The sequence below is a fragment of the Diadema setosum genome, chromosome 17, assembly GCF_964275005.1.
Source record: "Diadema setosum chromosome 17, eeDiaSeto1, whole genome shotgun sequence".
NCBI classification, from domain to species: Eukaryota; Metazoa; Echinodermata; class Echinoidea; order Diadematoida; family Diadematidae; genus Diadema; species Diadema setosum.
In genome coordinates, this window is record NC_092701.1 from 2,471,872 (window position 1) to 2,492,477 (window position 20,606).

The following is a 20,606-nucleotide window of genomic DNA, read 5'->3' on the forward strand; positions in this document are numbered from 1 at the left end:
AAGGACGTTGCGCACTGGACAGGAATTGAACTCGGGTCCTCCAATTGGGAGTCAGAAGTCTTATTATATCCACTACATGTATGCCACAGCACTCCCACTATGTATGATATTTTTTTTTTCCTGTTATTTGTAAGATTCAGCATAGTTAAAACTTCTTGCTCTCTGTCAATATGTACTTGCACGCATCTTTTTTTTTCTTTTTTTTTTCAAAGGTGCATTTAATAGACAAATCTGTTGGAGACAGTATTCTGTATCTCACTCATGAGTGATGCTATGATGTAACATTCTTGGATCAAACTTGGCAAGTTGTAAATCATAACTAAAACAGTTCCACTCCTTGGTTTTTGACATTTAAACTTAGGAACAGTGCATCTAAATTTGACAAAGTACTGTTGCTGTTTGCTTGTTGTTGTCATTGTTGCTATACATCTATCTTTTATTATCATTTTTTATCTTCAAGTGCTTTCATGACTGTGTTAAAATGAAACCTTTGTGCATGACCTCAAAATATCTAGATCAACGCCAAGTGTTTAACCGGTTAAATACTGAATTTTGAAATCCCTATTCACTTAATACACAGGCCATTAGGCTCCTGTATAGAACTGGTTAAGCCTGTCATCTACATTTGGTTGATAATATCTTTAGATTTTTTTTTTTCTTTTTATAGGTATAACAACAAAATTGCAAGAGCTCATGTTTCTTGAACAATAAACTTCCTACAGTCCTACCCAAAATTCCCATATGTAAAATGTGTAAAATCTTTCCCTCTCTCCAGTCTCAAGCTATAAACTGGACTGAACCTTACCAATCACTTTGACATAATAACCTTTGACCCAACATACGGTGTATGACTACACAGACTGTACATCTTAATCTTTCAGTAACTTGTGTGCTATGCCTTTCATTGTCAAATTTAGTTGCAAATTTCATGGATACATGTAACTGCTGTATGTTTGGATGGATGAATAAAGAGGGTGAATTGTATCTTCTAAACTAGCATTGATGTGACAAACATTTCAAGTTGAGTATTTATGGTACATTTTATACTAATAGCTGACCATCTTTTCTAAGTACCAAGTCAGAAATTGCAAATTAAAATATCCCATCTACAGTGATCACATAAAAATATTTCGGTTTTGAATTGCTCTCAATGTTTAATGTTGACATGCTGTACAGATAATGATACACTGTAAGTAAGAAGCAGGATAATCTGCAGTTTGTTAAATGTAGGATTTATTTCAAACTGCAGACCAAACACTTTACAATAACAATAACAAATATCTTACCACAATTTAATTTTGTTTTGTCTTGTGTACTGTGATAAACTGCTCAAACTATAGTCATGAAACACAAGCCTAAAGTGAGTTTAGTTTTAAAATGAAATGGAAACAGGCAAAATCTATGATTGCTATTCTTCATTATAAATGAAAGATAACAATTTGAAAAAAAAAAAATTCCCAGTAAAACAGTTCAAAAACCTTTATTTTGCACTGTAATTTGTGATGTCAGAGAGAGAGAAAGAGAGAGAAATCATCAGTCCCATATCATACCTATCATGTTCTCCTGAAATTTGAGATTCCTGCTACCTTAGGCCAAGTACAGTAATCGGAAATCCAACATAATCTTGTAATGACACCCTAGCCCAAGGCTTACCAGGCACTCACGTTATCACAACACTCAATATTGCAAATATGGACAAACAAGGACAACATAATGATAACCATTCATTGTTTTCAATATGATCTTTTCAACTTTTTTCTTTTTTTCTTTTTTTTTTTGTCTCGTGAGCCAAGAAAACGACAGGCATTTTGGCTGAAGGGAGCCATACTCGAAGACAAAAAATGATGTCAATCTCTAATTTGACAAGTACAGTCATGTAAAAGTATGGAAGCCACTGCACAAGGAAATGATGATGAAATAAGGAGTGTCTTCTGGCAATACACACAGTCACTCAATGCACCATCACAAACTATCTTTGCTTAGATTTATTTATTCCTTAAAACTATCATTATCAGTATTGATATCTGTATCTTACATTTGGCCCTGAAAGAAACCAGATCATGTAAATGATGGAAGGCAGGGTGCTACCTAACTTTATTTAACCACTTTTCCCGTCGGGAAAGATTTTCAAATTATTTTGCTGCAAAAACACTTGCCTGAACATTAACTTTACTTGCCCGAAAATAAAGTCCAAAATATACAGAAATAATATAGGAAATCATGGGTGAGTCAAGGGCTTTAATAAAACACAAACATTGAAATATTAAACAGCACACATTGATTTGCAAGCTTAAACACATTGGAGTTACAAACTCTGTCTTATCAGTGAGATCAAGTGTTGCCGCAGCATTGCATTGGGGCTTCTTCACGCATGTCTTGGAAAGTTGCTGAAATGAAACCTTTAAAGTGTGTTGCATTACTAAACAGCCATTATCTTCATTGGGCTTCTGTATGGTTGACTTTGTGGGTGTGTTGGGAGGGGGACAAAAGGTGGCTTTAAAACTTTTTGCTTGCCCACTTCAGGCAAGCATTTGTTCAAATTGTTCAAAAACACTTGCCTGAATTTGATTTTCACTTGCCCCAGGCAATCGGGCAAATGCTTTTATAGCACCCTTGAAGGTATAAAATCAACCGGTCTGGAACACTGAGACCTTTCTACACACACTTCTTCTTTTCCACCACTCACTGTTCCTTCAATGACTACTTCTACTTCTACCTTTTCTCCTCAAAGATCCTCTTTTCCCATCCATCCAGTTCTGTCTTTTCTCTTCCTAATGTATGCATTTTTGTTTTTGAATTATGTCACATCTATTTGTATTAATGATTTCTTTTTTGGTGTATATTATCATAAAATAAAATAATATTGTTCTTGAAAATTCAGAAAAACTCCTTCCTCCTCTCCTCCTCCTTTCTGGTTCATCTTTCTCCTCCTGTCGACTTCCAAACCCTTTACCTGTGATTCTCACTCTATTTTTCCTTACAACTGTCCCTGTCTCCTATTCTGCTGTCTCCATTAAAGGGACAGTACAGTACTGGGTGAGGTGGGAATTCATGTTTTGAACATTCCTATTTAAAGTGAGATAATGAGAAACCTCTTATGAAATATGAAAGAGCATGTAATTTTAAGAAGGATTCAACATTTATTTGATGAAAATTGGTTTTCAAATGGCTGAGATATCCAAAAAAGTGATAATAATAAAAGGCGACAGGCCACGCCTTTTATTAGGATCTCTTTGTTTCACCTTGTTTTTGGATATCTCGGCCATTTCAACACCGATTTTAATCAAATAAACTTTTGATATCCCTTAGAATTGCATGCTCTTTAATATCTCGTAGAGTGCTTTCTGAATATCTCGCAAAACGTTAAAAGCTAAATCCTCACCTTGACCAGAACTGTACACACCCTTTAATGCAACTTCAACTTCCAGCTCAAAGAGGATTGTCAGCATTTGCCTTCTTTACACTCTCCCTATTGTATGTCACTTCCCTCCTCAATTCTCCTCTTTCTAGGGTCATCTTTTATCAAATAATACACATGGTGGTCCTGCAAACCACTCTTCTTCAGTTACAGGTCTGTGCAAGCTTTCATACAATATGTTCTACAGCATTTTTTTTTTTTTTGGGGGGGGGGGAAGGATATGACAATTAGAAATATTCTTTTAACTTCCACTTTCATGCAGGTATGGAAGACTTGCATGCCACATGTTCCTCAAATATCTATATTGATACATATTAGGGGAAAAAAGGATTTTGTCCAACCCATTGAGAGTGGATAAGTGCTACAAAAAGTCACATTCTGTATCTTCATTGAGTGGTCATGATCCACAGGCCTGACAGTAAACAAACCTGGCTGAATGGAAAACAGGAACCACCCAGAAAAGGGTACCTGACACACACTCACACGTACAGAACACATGCTTGAACAGTACGTAATGTATGTACTCAGAAAGAAGAGATAAATTAGCTCATATCTTCATCAAAACTTTTCCCTCATTCAGGCTATATCAGTACTGCCCTACATTTGGCCTTGGGAGAAATCAGGTTGTGGCTATGTGATGGGAAGTAGCCAATCAGAGGTTGAGCTTTATCTTTGTCTTTACATGCAATCACACACACACACAAACACACACACATACACTAAAACAAAATATACGAAGGTTCTAAGCATGAAAAGTACTCTTGCCTCGTAAAAGTTTGTGATACACACATTCTATGTTTGTTTGTTTATTTGTTTGTTTGTTTTTTATCACATCTTTTTTTTTTTTTTTTTGCTGCTTTCCCTCAAATAATTTTCTGGTTGTTTAGGTCTGACAAAATAATGAAGATTTCAAAGGGAAGTCATGAAGATTCTTGTGTGTTATTTGCACACCAGCCAAAATAAGAAGGCAGGGGAGATGAAACAATTCATTTGCAGAATCAAAACTTGGCATGTCCGCAAAGCCATGTAACTTCCTTAGATCTGCACAATATCACATTTTCACTTATACAGCTGTTTAAAGTTCTATTCATCATGTATTAAATTGAACTGAATTGATTGGGAACATGAGGTTTGATTATATTGCAGCTTCAAACTGTCAAACTCCAGAGATTTAAATTCTAAAAGTTGATGGTTGTGAAGTAACAGATAGGTACAAAAAAAGAAATGAATCGATACAAGTGATGCACACATTTATTTCTGGAATATAAAGTCCGATAATTGGTAACTTTTTGTAACCCTATACAATCATGTGGGTATGGGAGACATTTGTGTAGAATGTGAAATGCAGTAAAAATTACATGGGGATAAAATGTCACTAACCTAGAGTGACCACTAAACACAGGTTTGACTGTAGATGCACCGGACAAAATAGAAGAACATTTCACAGATATGGAAATTAGTAACATTTTATGACATCATGCATTCATATGGGTATAAAGACTAGCACGCCACATACAAAACATTGTATATACTAATACAGACATTATGTGTGTTTGTGTGTGTGTGTGTGGGGGGGGGGGGTAATTTCCTCCAATCTTGTTTATAATGGCCACCTGCCTATAAAAGCCACATTTTGTGATTCCACTGAGGGGTCGCTAAACACAGGTTTGACTGCACAAAAGAAAACGGCACCTGATACTCACTGGAGGTTTGTACGCATACTTGACCCACTACTAGGTACTCAGGATGTAGAGATAAATTAGTTCATATCTAGATCCAGACTTTTCACTCATTTAAACTGCATCAGTATCAGTATCTGTGCTCTACATTTGGCCTTGAGAGATATCAGGCTGTACATGTGACAGGTAGCCAATCTGAGGTTTGAACTTTATATCACATTCTGTAGATTCATAGTTTTTATTGTAAAAGTCTTGCACAGCTATCCAATAGCTGATATAGTCAGCTGAGAAGCAGAAGGCCATTATTGCAATTTGGGGTTATTGATTTATTGGTATCATGTTGTAGAGCTTAAAGGCATAATTTACCATTTGCAGATGAAAGCATTAGTGCTTTAAAATAGTTCTAAAATGTGAGTTAGGGATAGAAACAACCACTGTCGAAATTTGAATCCGTATAATCGATGTTAAGTGTTGTTAAATACACAAAATGTGAACAATAGTTATAATAAAAATGTTTCCAGACTAAACCGTATACAGTTACGGTTTATTGAGAAAAACCCTGATATCTCCTTATATTTTAGGTTTTATTGCAAATATTTCATATGGTAGGATGTTTTATGATACAACAGACCTACACATATGCATCAAATGTGATATCTGGAACATTTTTGAAATCACTGCTCCCAAAGGTAAACTGGACCTTTAATCTCCTTTAGTGTCAATTCTCAGTTATTTCTCTTTTCAGTGAAATGTTAAAAATCAAAACCACAAGGGTGCTACAAGTTGTATTTTACCCTTTATCTGGAACAATGCTTGTAAATACGGGGGTATAAAAACCTACTCACCTTTGATAATTAAAATAAGTTTGTTTTTTTTTTTAAACTACTTCATGAAAATTGATTGTTTCACTTTAAGTTATGCTCATATCTTAGAAGATGATAATGCCCTTCTGGTTTTCAGCTGATAATATTGTGATATCACCGAAACAGTTGTAGGAGATATCAAAACATCACATTGCTCTAAATGTAGCCTAGATGGGGACTTTGATGTCACAACATACATTGAATAGGCTCTAATACTGCACATACGTATGCAAATCAAACAGACAAAATATGCAGTTTTACTGAACCACTAAAATGTGTTATCTGGATAATAATAATACACATTATAATTCCATGACCACAACTAAAAGAAGAAAAATAAAGAAAGGAGATATGGAATTATCAATAAGATGTGTTGGACAACCCACTTGTATCACAGACATCACCTTCAGTACACTGAATCTTAGTTTGCAGATTTGGTTGCAAAGTACAGACTGCATCATGAAATAAACCACACAAATAATGCTGGAGGCAGTATGTTCAGCATTCAAATCTTGAACACTGTGAATGTACTATCAACCACAAAAGGCTGAGACCAGGATACATGTATCTTACCATCCTGATATGAGGTAAGAGCAGGATACATCCAGATCATTTGCAACCTGGAAATCACTATGTGGTTAATATCACGTGTTTTCAGGGCTGGTTTGAACAACTTTTAGTTTGTAGTGATAATTATCACAGATAGCATGCTGATTTCTGTGTTGCTGAAACAATAAAGACACAGAGGAGCATGTATCAGTGATATTTGGTCAGTGGTGGATCCAAGGGGGGGGGGGGGGGGTGTACCGGGCGCGCGACCCTGTTTATTTTTGGTTAAAACAAAGGAAATAAAAGAAAAAAAAGGGGGTGCTTGCGCAAGAACTCAAAACAGGTGAATAGGTTTTTACGTTTTCTGAAAAAAACATTTTTTCTTCGTACTTAATCCTTAAGTTTGGATTCATAAAACAGGAAATTGTGTTTTTGCAGTTTTTTTCTAGAACAGTAGTGTTGTAGAATAGTGTAAATGAGGTACATTGTATGTCCTATGGGGCTCCTCATCATTTCTACACATTCTTCACTTTCAACTCTAATAACTTTTGAAAAGATTATGTCTCTTTAAATACTAACTGCCTTGAAAGTTAGCATTAACCATGAATAGAATTGTGTTTAATGAGTTCGACAAATTTCAGCTTAATGTATCAATCCCTTCACTGTGATTGCCATACAGTTTAACATCCTGTTTTTGTCCTACTCACTGCAGAGAGCACAGCTTCATGAGATGTAGCGCTTGAATAGACCCTTAACTTCACAGCCTTCTTTCTCAGTAAAAACTTTTTTAGAGTGTGTACTTTCTGTCCATTATTTAAGTTAGGAAACTCCATGTACAGTGTTAATATCATTTTAAAGCTTACAGCCTGCTCTTTCAGAATCTGCCCTTCACTAAAAATTTATACTTGGTAAACTTTTGTTGGTCTTGTGATGCACGGTCACATACACATTGTATATCCTGTAATCATGTCCAACTGACTCCTACACTAGTGACATCAGAAAACACGAGGTACATAACATAGACTGCTCTTCATACATTGAAGACTAATGGTTACAACACTAATATGTCATCAGAAAGAACACACTGTAAACTCTAAAAGCTTTTAAAAAATTATTTCAAATCATCTCCTTCACACACAGATAAAGACAGTGAGTGCCTAGGAGCTTTGCTGCTCAATAGGGCCTACAATGTCAACTTAATTTAACCCATTCCTTACGGGAACCTGGTATACCAGATTCCCGTAGCGTCAACTGATACACAGGAACCTGGTATACCAGGTTCCCAAAATGTAGCCAAGACTGCCTGCATTGGAGGCCTCAATTCATATTCATTTGTGTTATGCTGCCCAGAAAAATGACTTTGATAGAAAGATTAGAGTTTCTTCTATCAATATCAGTTTCCTTTCCGTATGAAAACTGAATGTATCACAGTATCATACAATGTATGTCTTTCTTCCAATTTAGCGTGCACTTATTTTGTTACAAAACTCGTATAAAGATGTACATAGCGATCAGGCTGAACTCGGCACATATTCGCTTTCACTGACCCCATACAGGTGCCTCTTTCGTGTAGAACAAAAGAGTTTGAGAGAGCATAAGCACACATTCTATTGATACCTCATGCCCAATCAATATTTTGCATTGTTTTTGGCACATGTAGTTGACCATGGAAAGGGGATACATGTACAACTTGACTGCTTTCACACAGGTGGATTACCAACCTGTAAGTTCTTTGTCGAACTGCCAAAAGAATCTCGTTTGGGGGCATTGGGGGCTCTCAGAGAATAGCAGAAGGAATGGGTTTAACAGCCGAACATCAACATCATCCATTGGTCATCATTAACACACACATGAACAAAAAAAAAAAAAAATGCTTTCAATGAGTAGCAACAGCATCGTCTTCCATCAAATACACACACTTTCTTATGCCCATAACAATCACCAATGCATCAAATCACTCCCTGTACACAAGTATAGCCATACTCACCAGGTATATGTCACAGAGATTGTGCAGCCAGAATCTGTAGAGGGCGCTAGTCACCACTGGGAGATCAACAGAGCTGAATCCCTCATGACAAGCCAACACAGTCTCTGAGAATTTGCTTAGAATCCAGCGATCCATTGGCCCAGCCATGTCTTCAATCTTGGTGTAAAAGACAGCAAATAAGAGAATATATATATAAGTTTAATTTTTCCTCTTTTTAGCTTTTGTGTTGTATGTAGTCAATGATATCAATGTCACGTTTAACTCTTAATGTGCCAGGCCCAAAACCCCTAACGTGCCAGAGGTTTTTACCTAACGCCAGAACGTTTCGAAACTGGACTGACAATTAAATTTAAAACCGCCATATCTCTGAAACTATTGACTGTTTTGAATTGAGGTCTACACAACATATATCAAGAAATGTTTGCTCTTTCGTGTCATGTAGTCAGTTTGCCACAATATCTATCTGAATCTGAAATATTGCAGAAATATTTGATACATCAAAAAAAATATTAGAAACTTTTGTGTAGTATGGAAAAAAGGAGTCAGTCTTGTTTTTTCTTCAATGGAACGCTCCCTTGACTCTGTGAGAAAGTTTTAGAGCAACATTTCCTCTTTCAAATGATAACAAAATTGCCTTCTAGAATTGTATGATTCCAAAGATACTAGCAGTTTATTTTGTCTTAGCAATTTCTCTTTCTGCCTCAGTAATTCATTCCCAAATCTGAGTCCTTTAGTCCCAGATCCTGTATTTGAAACTAAAGTAATTGTCCCGGGCCCTGGAATAGTGTCTTTTGTCCACCTGAGAAGGGAGAACCTGGTAATCCTCCTTTTGTCTACGCGGACCGCGGGTGGGCGTACTCTATTGAAATCGGCAGGCCTTTGTCCACGCGCAATTCCTATGCTAGCGTGGGGATGATTAGTGACGTTCACCAAAACAAAAGGATGAAAGACTTGACCGACGAACGAAAGCTGACCCTCTTTGAGGGACAAAATCAAAGCAGCTTCCCGCAGGACAGCGTCCAACCGGAACAATGCGAGTGGAACCGCATAGACAATACACGGAGAGTCAATAGCATACACACGTGTGGTTTACCTATGAGACTTTTGATCCATACACATCTCGCAGAGGGTGCGCCCGCTGCGGATTTTCCCGATGTGAGAAAAATACATCTAGCTGAAAAATCGTGTATTTACTCAAAATTTTCCAATGTAAGCATGCCCATATTTTTAGTGGAAACGATGGCTATGCTAATCAGCTACCAGTACATACAGTTGTATCACTGGCAGTTGCTTGGTGTAACACATTACGGTATCACAAGAACTTAAATGATCAATGCTTTTTTCGCTGTTCTTAGTCGCCGATCGGCGAACATGGCATGTCAGGACTAAGGTCGACGTTCGGCGACCATGGCACGTTAAGAGTTAATACACTGTTGACTGGTTACTAACTTCTGATTGCTGTCACGAACATGTAATGTTGCATACATAAACTTGATACACACACATAGCATAGCAAAAAGAACATTTTAAATACAAAAGCAATTGCTGGAATTGGGTTAAGATCCTTGAATGATTCTAAAGATTGTGTAGAATGATGTCATATATGTATTTGTGTAGTCTTTTATAAGCTAAAAGAGTATTCAGAAGCATCTGTTATCTGTTAAATCTCATAGTGCACAACTCAATGAGGCCTTTCAAGACAAAAAACTGACTGATATATTACAATCCTAGCACCAAACTTTAAAATAAAAAGGAAAGACATCCTGCATGATTCAAAGTTGCTACGTACACATTACTTTACTCTCTACTAATAGTTCTTACTGCTTTTGTTATGATTTCAGTTTTTCTTTCCAGATCATTCACCAATCATTTCACACCATCAGCTCACAGAGAGAGAACTAATGCACACAATCTCTTTTAAAATCTCTCTATGAAGGGCTCCACTGTAGTCATCTTTGTTTGGTTCAGTTTGAGACTTGATACAACTGATTCTACTAATGATCGTAATGACTGAGACTGTCACAGTAATCATGATAATATCAGCTCCATCAATTCTATTACCACCATTATTAACATCATTACTTCTATAACTACACTGTATTATTGCTATTGTTACAATTTAACCTGTTGAACACTAGTCCCAAGTATACTCGGGCAGGTGTCTATAGGAAATGTGTGCTGAAGCAAAATCAGTCCATCCTCAACAGGTTAAGATTATGATTATGGTTATCGTCATGAATAATAATCACATATAGAATATCAAGTCCAAAAATCCCAGACTTCCCAGTATGGATACCGTACCTCAGCGAAAGACAGAAATCGGAACTCTTCCTTGTGAAAGGCTGAAAGGGCAAACTTTGTGGCATTCCAGATTTTGTTGCAAAAATGTCGGAACTCCATAACTCTGGCAACATTCAAGTTGATGTCTTGCCCTGATCAGCAGAGAAGAAAACAAAAATATCACGGTCACAAATAATCTCACTTTTGCAGACAAAATTAAAACAGACATGAGGCTATGAACCAAACACGGCAAATATGTTTCTAAACTTCTTGAGTATTATACAGTTATTATATACTATTATATAGTTGTTAAGACTCAAAGGAGCTTTTCTGTCACTAACATGTCTACATAATTAGTATTATCAGTAGATAATGACCTCTATCTCTCAATTTCTGCTTTGTATTTCTTACCCTATTCTATCATCCCTATACCCTACTTTTATCAGTAGGTTTCTTTTCAAGTTCTCCCACTCAACATACATGTAAATAAATACATATATTTGCACACTGCTTTTGGCATGGAGAAATAATCAACTATAGCTGGTTACTGATATTGTGTGGACTGGAGAGAAAATATCAATTCTGTAACGTGAGGCATCAACTCCTGTAAAACAGAAACACAAACACAGAAATACAGTTCAACCTCGATTATCCGGCCATGTCGGGACCGGCGCTCATCCAGATAAGCAAATTGGCCGGATATGGGAGACACAATGTTAATGTATATACAGGTAGCTACCGTCCAAGCTGCCGTCCCAGTGCACTGGCAGCTAGGCAGGTAGCGTACCCCGCAACGGTGGTGTAATCTATGCCAGCCTGCGCAAAATTGTAGTCCCTTCTTCACAAAAATGTGTAAATCTTTATGTGAAAATCATACATGTTTTACCTCATTAGATATTGAGAAACCTATCATGCACATCTTATGAAATTAGTGAAATAGATCCATGAAAGTCACTGTTTTTTCTCAATTTTTGAATGAAAAAAAAAGTCCTTCACTGCGTGAATGCGTCCAGATAATAAAAGTACAGTAATAAACGTCCATATAATAAAAGGAGGCCGGATAATCGAGGTCGAACTGTATAAAGAACTCAAAGAAAACCACGTGACCTCATTCTCTTTGGAGTAAAGAAAATCCCTTTACTCTTTTAAAACACAGTCTGCTATCAAAATTAGTCAGAAATTAATAGAATTTCCTGATTGATGAATCACACTTGCTATATAAAACAATTATGTCTATTCAACCATTTATCACCACTGATTATCATTGAAAGTAAATTACACCCACCATCAGTCTCTGGGTAAAGTTTTGACAGACAGTTTTCAAGTGTGTCTAAAAATTGAAATATATAGAAATGGAGTGCTCTGGTCAGAGTAAAGCTGAGATACATGATACAGTAATTAATCCTGGAGTGCATGAAGCTGAGATACACACTACAGTTGTATTCTAGTGTGTATGAAACTAAGAAATAAGACATCTTCACTCAAACTACTTTTCCTTTCGTGTTAGTTACTGCATGTAAGTCCATGTACAGAGTACCTACCTAGTGAGTTGTATGAAGCAAGAGCAAATCTCAAGGCATCAGTTCCACACTCAGGAATCCCATGAGGGAAATCTGATCTTTGACCTTTTATGGCCACTGCCATCTCCTTGGGGTCAAGCTTCAAGTTGCCATGGGTCAGTCTGGCCTGGAGTTCCTGGGGAGGAGGTAGTCAGCAAGGACAGGGCGATATGAAATCACTACCTAGGTCACTGGCTGGAAACACCGGGGAAAATTACACCCAAAGACTCAGCTCTGTATGTGACTGTTCTAAAGGAAGGTAATGGAAGCTCTCAGTCTATGCGGGTCCTTTAAATAGTCAAGCTTTTTGCCTTTACTGTATCAAATGACACTAAATGAGCTACAATGTAACAGATACACTATGCTATCCCAAGAGGGCAATTAATTTCTACTATTTAAGTGATGTCATAAATTCTGTTCAAGGTAATTACCATCAATGAAGTTGAATAATTCAATATGCTCATCCACTTTTTTAACCCATTGCAGATGAGTCCCGAGAAACTCGGGCAGGTGTCTATGGGAAATGCATGTTATAGAAAAATCAGTCTGTCTTCAATGGCTTAATTTGGTGATGCAAACCATGAGCTGCTAAAGACTTGATTATCATTTCCTAATAATCACAGGGCATGTCAGTATAATGCTCTTAATTAGTACTGCTTGTTCAGTTGTGTACTAAGTCTGCACATTCTTTTTTTTTTTAATCTTGTCACAGTGTAGCTAGGTAGCAACAGCTGAGGAGCAGTGGACAGTGCATCTAACTGGCTGATTATTTCTGTACAGGCTCTCTTGTGCAGGCCGGGGCAGATCCAAGAGTTCCATAAAGGGGAGGTGCCTTTAGAAAAATTAAAGGGCGGCGCACGCACCCCCACCCCCATTTTTTCTTTTTATTTCTTTTGTTTTAAGAAAAAAATAAAGAGGGGGGTGCACCTAGGTCCCCTCTGGATCCACCACTGTTTGAGGCAAAGTAAAAAACGTTTCATATTGGACATCAATTACGTAGAGTGAGCAAAACACAGGGCTCTGTATAGGGTTCAATGATTAGTGTACATTGGATATACACTGATGCAGGATACTACAGACTAACTTCAAATGATTGATGTAGATAATCATTAACCCGTTCAGGACACGCTGATTTTGCTACAACACGCATTTCCAATAGATACTTGCCCCAGTATACTCAGGACTAGTCCTCAACAAGTCAAAACATTGGCAGAACTATATGGGGAAAACAACAAATAACATATTGCAAAGCTGTAAGACATATTTTTGTTTGTTTGTGTGTTTTTTTTTGTTGTTGTTTTTTTTTTTGCACATTTAAAAAAAAATGTACTTCATGGCTCTTACAAGGGTTCTTTTTACACAGCTGTATTATAGGTCTTCACAATGAGCAAAACACATACAGACTAAAACACACAAACCCAAATGAAAATGATTTTTAGAATGTGATCATTCATCTGTACATTATATGAGATATTAAAAGACAGTAATTAATTTCTTACCTCAAGAGATATCCCCTGTACCACATCTAGAGGGTCAATGACGTTGCCCAGAGATTTGCTCATCTTGCGCCCATGGGCATCCCTGACCATTGAGTGCAGGTATACCTTAAAACAACAAAAACAAACAAACCAGTCAATGACATCACAATGAATATCACATGGAGACAATCTCAAGACCAGACTACTCTAAGATAAAACTGTATTGCACTAACCCTTCCATGATGCATGCCAACATGGTGAAATAGGAATGTATAAAACACTGAACACCTGTCTACCACCTGAACTCTATCATGATGCATGCCAACATGGTGAAATAGGAATGTATCAAACACTGAACACCTGTCTACCACCTGAACTCTATCATGATGCATGCCAATACTGTGAAATAGGAATGTATCAAACACTGAACACCTGTCTACCACCTGTTACAAGTGACCCCAGAGATCAAACCACATCCATCCCATCCTCCCTCATCCATATAAATCACCATCTTACTATCTAATGAGAGGAATACAATCAGTAAGAAAGTTGGCTTCTAACCCTTCCCAAAACTTGCTTCATTCCCAGAGGGAGTGCAGAGCACCAAACTGAGCAGATCAGTGTCCATCACAAGATCCTCTCCCTTTCCCTCTGTTCATGTCTACTAACACTGACATCTAACACCATTGGAGATCCTAATACCACACATCAAACAATCGAAACAATCCAACACTGCACCAAACATCGTGGTGTAATCTTATCCTACATCCAACAACACAGTACAACTGACCCCCAAGCAAATGCTACAGTACATTCAAATCCTACACCAAACACCAGTCCATAAACATACTACAGTGAACTCCAATTAGAACGAACACGATAATAACAAAAATCTTGTTATAACAATGAAAGTAAAAATTCAGCTTCCAAAATTATCATTTAATGATATATATCTTTATATATCTTTACTGTATAGCTACAATGAAATTTTGATAAAACTTTAAAAAGCTTCTGGTCCTGAGGACTTTATTACAATGGAAGTCGCCTGCATTCCCCCTTCATGATACCCCATGCCTGCCATTCTTCTTCCCTGGACCTCACGACTCTATTAATTTCACTCCTAACCTCACCCTTCCTCCTACTTGGTAGTCACTGCCCAGGTCCCTACCTTGCTGAAGGGCAGTTTGCCGGTCAGCTGCTGACCCATCATCACCATTCTGGCCACCCAGAAGAAGAGGATGTCATATCCTGTCTCTAGGATGGTGCATGGATAGAACTGATCCAGATCCTCAGTCTGCAGCAGGAGATAGAGAGTTTTCAGCTAGAGAGATTACATCACCAGCAAATCATGGTCGGATCTAAAAACATGAGCTTTTTGAAGTACACTGTGTAGTGATTGGTGCACTGTGTATGTGGTACAATGTATGTGAACATGGGCGACATATACAATTATAGGTCTCTTCCAATTCTGTGAAAAATCTAAAGTAAACACTTATGTCCAGCTACAGCATGATTGTGAAATAAACTGTTTGAGCATAGAATGAGGCATTTGGCAAAGATACTGTGTATACATAGGTATGCCTTCATTCTGATGTAGAAATATTACATATTATTACCTATACCAGGTAGTTTTGCGAGGCAATTGCAGTTGATATTTTGCAGGGTTAAAGGTCAGGAGTTGTTATTTTGCAGGGTTAAAGGTCAGCAGGCAATATTCGTTCGCCTCTGCCGGTTTTCGCCACGTCGCTGCGTGTCGGTTACACACACCGTACCGTACACAAAACAATGTGTGCCAGCAGTGCAATCTTCCGATTTTCGCCATTCACTTTACACAGGGAGGTGGGAAGAGAAAGAGTGCGATCTCTCTCCCCACCTCCCTCCGATCGACCACGAAAAGAAAACATTCCAGGACGTCGCTGGGTGTCGGTTACACGCACCGCAGAAGAACGCTGATAAATCAACTCATACAAGGTCCACCACTTACAGCAGCACTACGCGTCAAACAATGATTAGTCCATTTGTGCTCAATAATTGCAGAGTGACCATCAGTTTTACAACTCTCCAAATTTAAACAGAAGTAAAAATAAAGTGTAAAAGCGTTCAGATGTTTGAAGTTCGCCTGTTACAACTACATATGTATCTTTGAAGTTGGAGTTGAATGATATACATTGATGAACAATTTTTCAATTATTCGACATGTTGATGATCTACAGGTAGTCAAATGTGGCTTGATCTATAGCCGTATTCACATATTTTCTTAATTTACCTAGAGGATAGGTAATAATTATGATATTGACTGGCCTTGAGGGAGATACCAGATAAATATTGCCCGCACTGAAAGAATATTTTCTGGTATCTCCCTCGAGGCCAGTCAATATTATATAAATATTATCATATAATTATATTATTATATAATATAATATTACATATGACTATACACAGGAATGTGTGAGTGAATACATAAGAAGATCATCCCCTTGATTACAATTTAATTCAAGGCTCTTGTCAGTTGTGAGACAATTTGATAAGTCACTCTTTTGAGAATCACAGCCTTTTCTATTTAAAGAGGATAAAAAATGCTTAAAGTCAGCAATGTGAGATGGAGAAGGACAAATCTTACCTGTTCTGGCCAGCCGTGTACAGCAAACGGAAACAAAGATGAGGAGAACCAAGTGTCCAAGACATCTTCATCTGCATCAGTGTGAGAAGAGGATGGTACATTCAGACTTTCTAGTTTAGGATAACATCACTGAATCTGTCTGGGCTGGGAAACAGAGGAATATCACCTCTTCAGAAAACTGGTAACTTTTCAACATGATCTTTTGTAGTCACAGCAAGAATTGTCCTGCAACATTCATGGTATGGAATGAAGAAGAGCCCGGCAGACAGGCATCTGATGTATGTAACATGTACACACACTTAAAGATTATCATTCCATTACTCTCATCTGGTATAACATTTAACCCACTGAGGACGAGTCCTGAGTATACTCGGGTAAGAATCTATGGGAAATGTGTGTTGTAGCAAATCAAACTGTCCTCAACGGGTTAATATACTATGTTACATCTTCACCACATTGATACCCTTTTCAAAACTATTCTGTTAATATATTTGTCAAAGTATGACAATGGGAGAAATTATTTCATGTATAGTCATATTACATTCATGACTCCTAAAAAACAAAAAGAAACTGATACACTATATGATATGTCAACAAGTTTGGAGTTATTGTGGGTTTTTTTTCTTTCTGACTTTTTTGGCAAATTTGTGAAATAACATATCATTTGATTATTCTAATAGTGTAGAAACTGCTTGGCATTCAGTGTTTCAGAATAACGAGGGCAAAATCAGGAGATTGGTGCCAACAAATTAGGTGTACATGTACTTAATACCTTTTACATTTCAAGGCTGATGATTTGTAATGGCTTCCAATCCACATCAGCAGCAACTTCCTCAGAAACAGCTAAGTTACTATTAGCAAACATTAATCAGTGATGCCTGAGGTGAATAGACTTACATATTACACTTCACTATCCTTACCCTGTGTCAGTGACAACTGGTGGGATTCCACCCCAAACTTGCTAGCTGCTTTTTGCATAGCTTCATCCTTGGTCTGACCACTCACCCACAATGTGGTCTCTCCCTGGGAAGAGCAGAGAGAGAGATATAGAGAGCCAGGGGATGGTGAGAGAGATACAAGATATAACAGTCCACAAATATCACATACATGTAGTTTGCTCTTTCCCTATTAGATCACAGGGCTGCTTACATCTACAGATCAAAATAAGGGAGGTTTTAAAGAGTAATCAGAGACTGAGATACTTGACCATTAACCCACTGAGGGTGGGGTGATTTGCTACAACATGCATTTCCCATTGACACTTGCCCGAGTATACTCAGGACTCATCCTCAATGGGTTACATGCACCCAAATAAAAAAAAAATAAAAAAAATTTCCCAGACCAATGAGGAGTACATCTTATCTTACATGTATCTCATTTTATCTCATCTTATCAACCAGAGAGGCTTTTTTTTTTTTTTCAGGGAGCCTCCTGTGGATTCAGAGATATCTGGTCACTCTGAGATTAAACTGATGACTAAAAAAGCTTCCCAAGATAACTCTACCAATGGGTTCAGAAACATGAACTAGGCTACAATGTCATGATATAACGGTAGATACAGAATTTTATCTCTATGCACACCACATGTATCACTACAGTGTACATCTCACATGCACACTCAATGCTGTGTTAACCCATGCACATGCAGCTGACCATGGAAAGGGAATACATGTACAATGTACTGCTTGACTACTTTCGCACAGGCAGACTACCTACCCATTCCTTCATTGTCAACAGGCAAAAAGAATCTCATTTGGAGGCACTGAAACTTCTCACAACTGTGGAAGGAACGGGTGAAATTAGACTCTAGATTTCATGTTGACTGTTACCTCCTTGCCTGTGGAATCAATGCCATCAAGAGTCACTCGGTAGGCTGGGATTCGGTGACCCCACCACAGCTGACGAGATATACACCAGTCCCTGTTTGACACATAAAACAATTGACCTCTTTAAAGGATCATGGTAACCATGACAACATATCAGATGAGCAGACAAACGTGAAGTATGAATTATGAAACAAGTCTAGGAGTACTAATCTCATATCCCTTTCCTGGGGTGGGTTGATGTTGTTGTTGTTTTATCTTTTATTATCATAAACCAGAATCAGGTAACAAGCAGGAAAGCATCCCTGCAGGCATCCTGTTTAAGAACATTTTGCTCATAAGTATCATTATAGCATGCACCATCATCATCACCACCACCATCACCACTACCCCACCCCCCCCCCACCACCATCACCACCATCATCATCAGCTTCATCACCACCACTACCACCACCATCATCATTCGTCATTGTCATAGTCACTGACGTCGTCATTATCATCGTCATTGTCATCATCATCATCACCATCATCACCATCACCACCATCGTCATCATTATCATCAACATTGTTTTACATAATCATTATCTGTGTAAGCAGTACCATACTTAGATAGGATTACAAACAGCCATATCAGCACATCTTTTTACATTCATTCCCTTCCATCTAGCACCCCCCCCCCCAAAAAAAAAAAAAAAAAAAATGAATGTGAACATGACAACTAGCACAACCATCACCATCACTCAATTCCCATAATACCTGACGTTGGAGAGCCAGCTTTGCCACGTCTTGATATACATGTCTGGTACAATAGCCAGGTCACCAGTCTCAACTGCTCTCAGGGCATTCTGCCCCATCTCTGCACACTTCACAAACCACTGAGATTTGAGCAAGGGCTCCACTACATCACCTGACCGACTGTGGAGAAAACAACAATTACATTCTCTGTTAGATATCAAAGGATATTTCAAGTAGCTATCAAAAGTGTGATAGATATTGAGCTTCAGATTCAATGACCATGTTTAGTCCATCTACCCTTGAATCGTAAATAATTATGAGAAGCAATGTTACCAAACATTGGGATAACTGAGACAGCCATTTTGAAAGGCAAAAACTGTAGTCATGACTTTTCAGCAGTCACAGGTTATCTTTTACTATCACTGGAAGCACAAGAAGAACATTTGTTACAAACATAATATCACTTGGAATATTTCAATTTATTGAATCAATTTGAGATTTCATCAAAACCTCCTCCCTTTTTTGATATTTCAATAAATGCCTTAAGATAATCCACTGTTGATTCTTTCCTCACAAGAGTTAATTTCTTACCTGCAAATTGGAATGCTCATGGGGTTATCCCTGACTTCTTGGTAGAGGCCTTTGTCCTTCAAGGCCTGTAGGACAGCACTCCGGGCATCAAAACGCATCATGCCCTATGGAAAGACACACTCAAAAGTGACTTAAATAGAAAAAAAAAATTGCTGTCGGATCAAACTTCCAAACTATGACAAAAGCAGGTTGTTAGAAAGAATCAAGTTAGAAAGGAAGCTTATAACAAATTTACACATATACCATAGAAATGAGATTTTGGCTCTTTATAATGGATTGCACATTTCATTTTGAAGTTCACTTGGTCTAAAGACAAGAATGGTACATTGCCATAAATAGTCTTAATGGACAGAATGTGTCAGGCTGAGCAAAGGATAGCTTGAAGTTTAGCAGAATAAAGAAGATACAAAGACAGGTCAAATTACTGAGTAGTAAGGAGCCAGAACTACATGAAGATGATTCTGCCATGAGTGTTGTCAAAATCAAATGGGGCGATTGAAGACAGATGACTTACCTTGAATTCCTGGCCAGCATCTGTGATCACACCACTCTCATCAATAACACTCAGTGAATCTAAACCATGTCTCTTTCCCATCTCATAGTCATTGTAATCATGGGCTGGAGTGATCTTCACTGCACCTGTTACCATATTAACATAATGAATACTTAGGATGAAAAAGATCTGAGTACAATGTATCAAACATTTCACAACCAACAAGTAATCTGCAGGATTACAGTCACTAAAGATAACTAGCATAGTTGATACAAGAATATTACCACACACAAAAAAAAAACACACACACTTGAACATAGTCATTTACAGTGCTTCTCAGGTTAACACTTGAGTATTTAACTGTACATACTGAAGTCCATAAAACTTGAATATGTTTGTGCACTCACCTCAGAAATTCATGTTAAAAAAATAGACTGACACTTTCCTACTTTGATATGATAATTGTATACTATGTCCATCATTACAAGGAACCAAATAGTACACTTGAACTATGAAGAAAAAAAGTATAAA

General features: G+C 37.6%; 1 protein-coding gene across 1 annotated transcript in view; it reads right to left on the reverse strand.

Annotated features, from left to right (window-relative positions):
- Window positions 1-20,606, reverse strand: part of LOC140240405 (valine--tRNA ligase-like) — a 62,517-nt gene that overhangs the window by 33,367 nt on the left and 8,544 nt on the right. The window contains exons 10-20 of the mRNA XM_072320174.1: window positions 20,097-20,221; window positions 19,583-19,686; window positions 19,013-19,171; window positions 18,263-18,353; window positions 17,354-17,450; window positions 16,434-16,504; window positions 14,982-15,107; window positions 13,835-13,939; window positions 12,318-12,471; window positions 10,798-10,928; window positions 8,497-8,652 (exon numbers count right to left, since the gene is read on the reverse strand). Coding sequence (XP_072176275.1) covers window positions 8,497-8,652; window positions 10,798-10,928; window positions 12,318-12,471; window positions 13,835-13,939; window positions 14,982-15,107; window positions 16,434-16,504; window positions 17,354-17,450; window positions 18,263-18,353; window positions 19,013-19,171; window positions 19,583-19,686; window positions 20,097-20,221 — 1,319 coding nt within the window. The remainder of the gene's footprint in view (window positions 1-8,496; window positions 8,653-10,797; window positions 10,929-12,317; window positions 12,472-13,834; window positions 13,940-14,981; window positions 15,108-16,433; window positions 16,505-17,353; window positions 17,451-18,262; window positions 18,354-19,012; window positions 19,172-19,582; window positions 19,687-20,096; window positions 20,222-20,606) is intronic.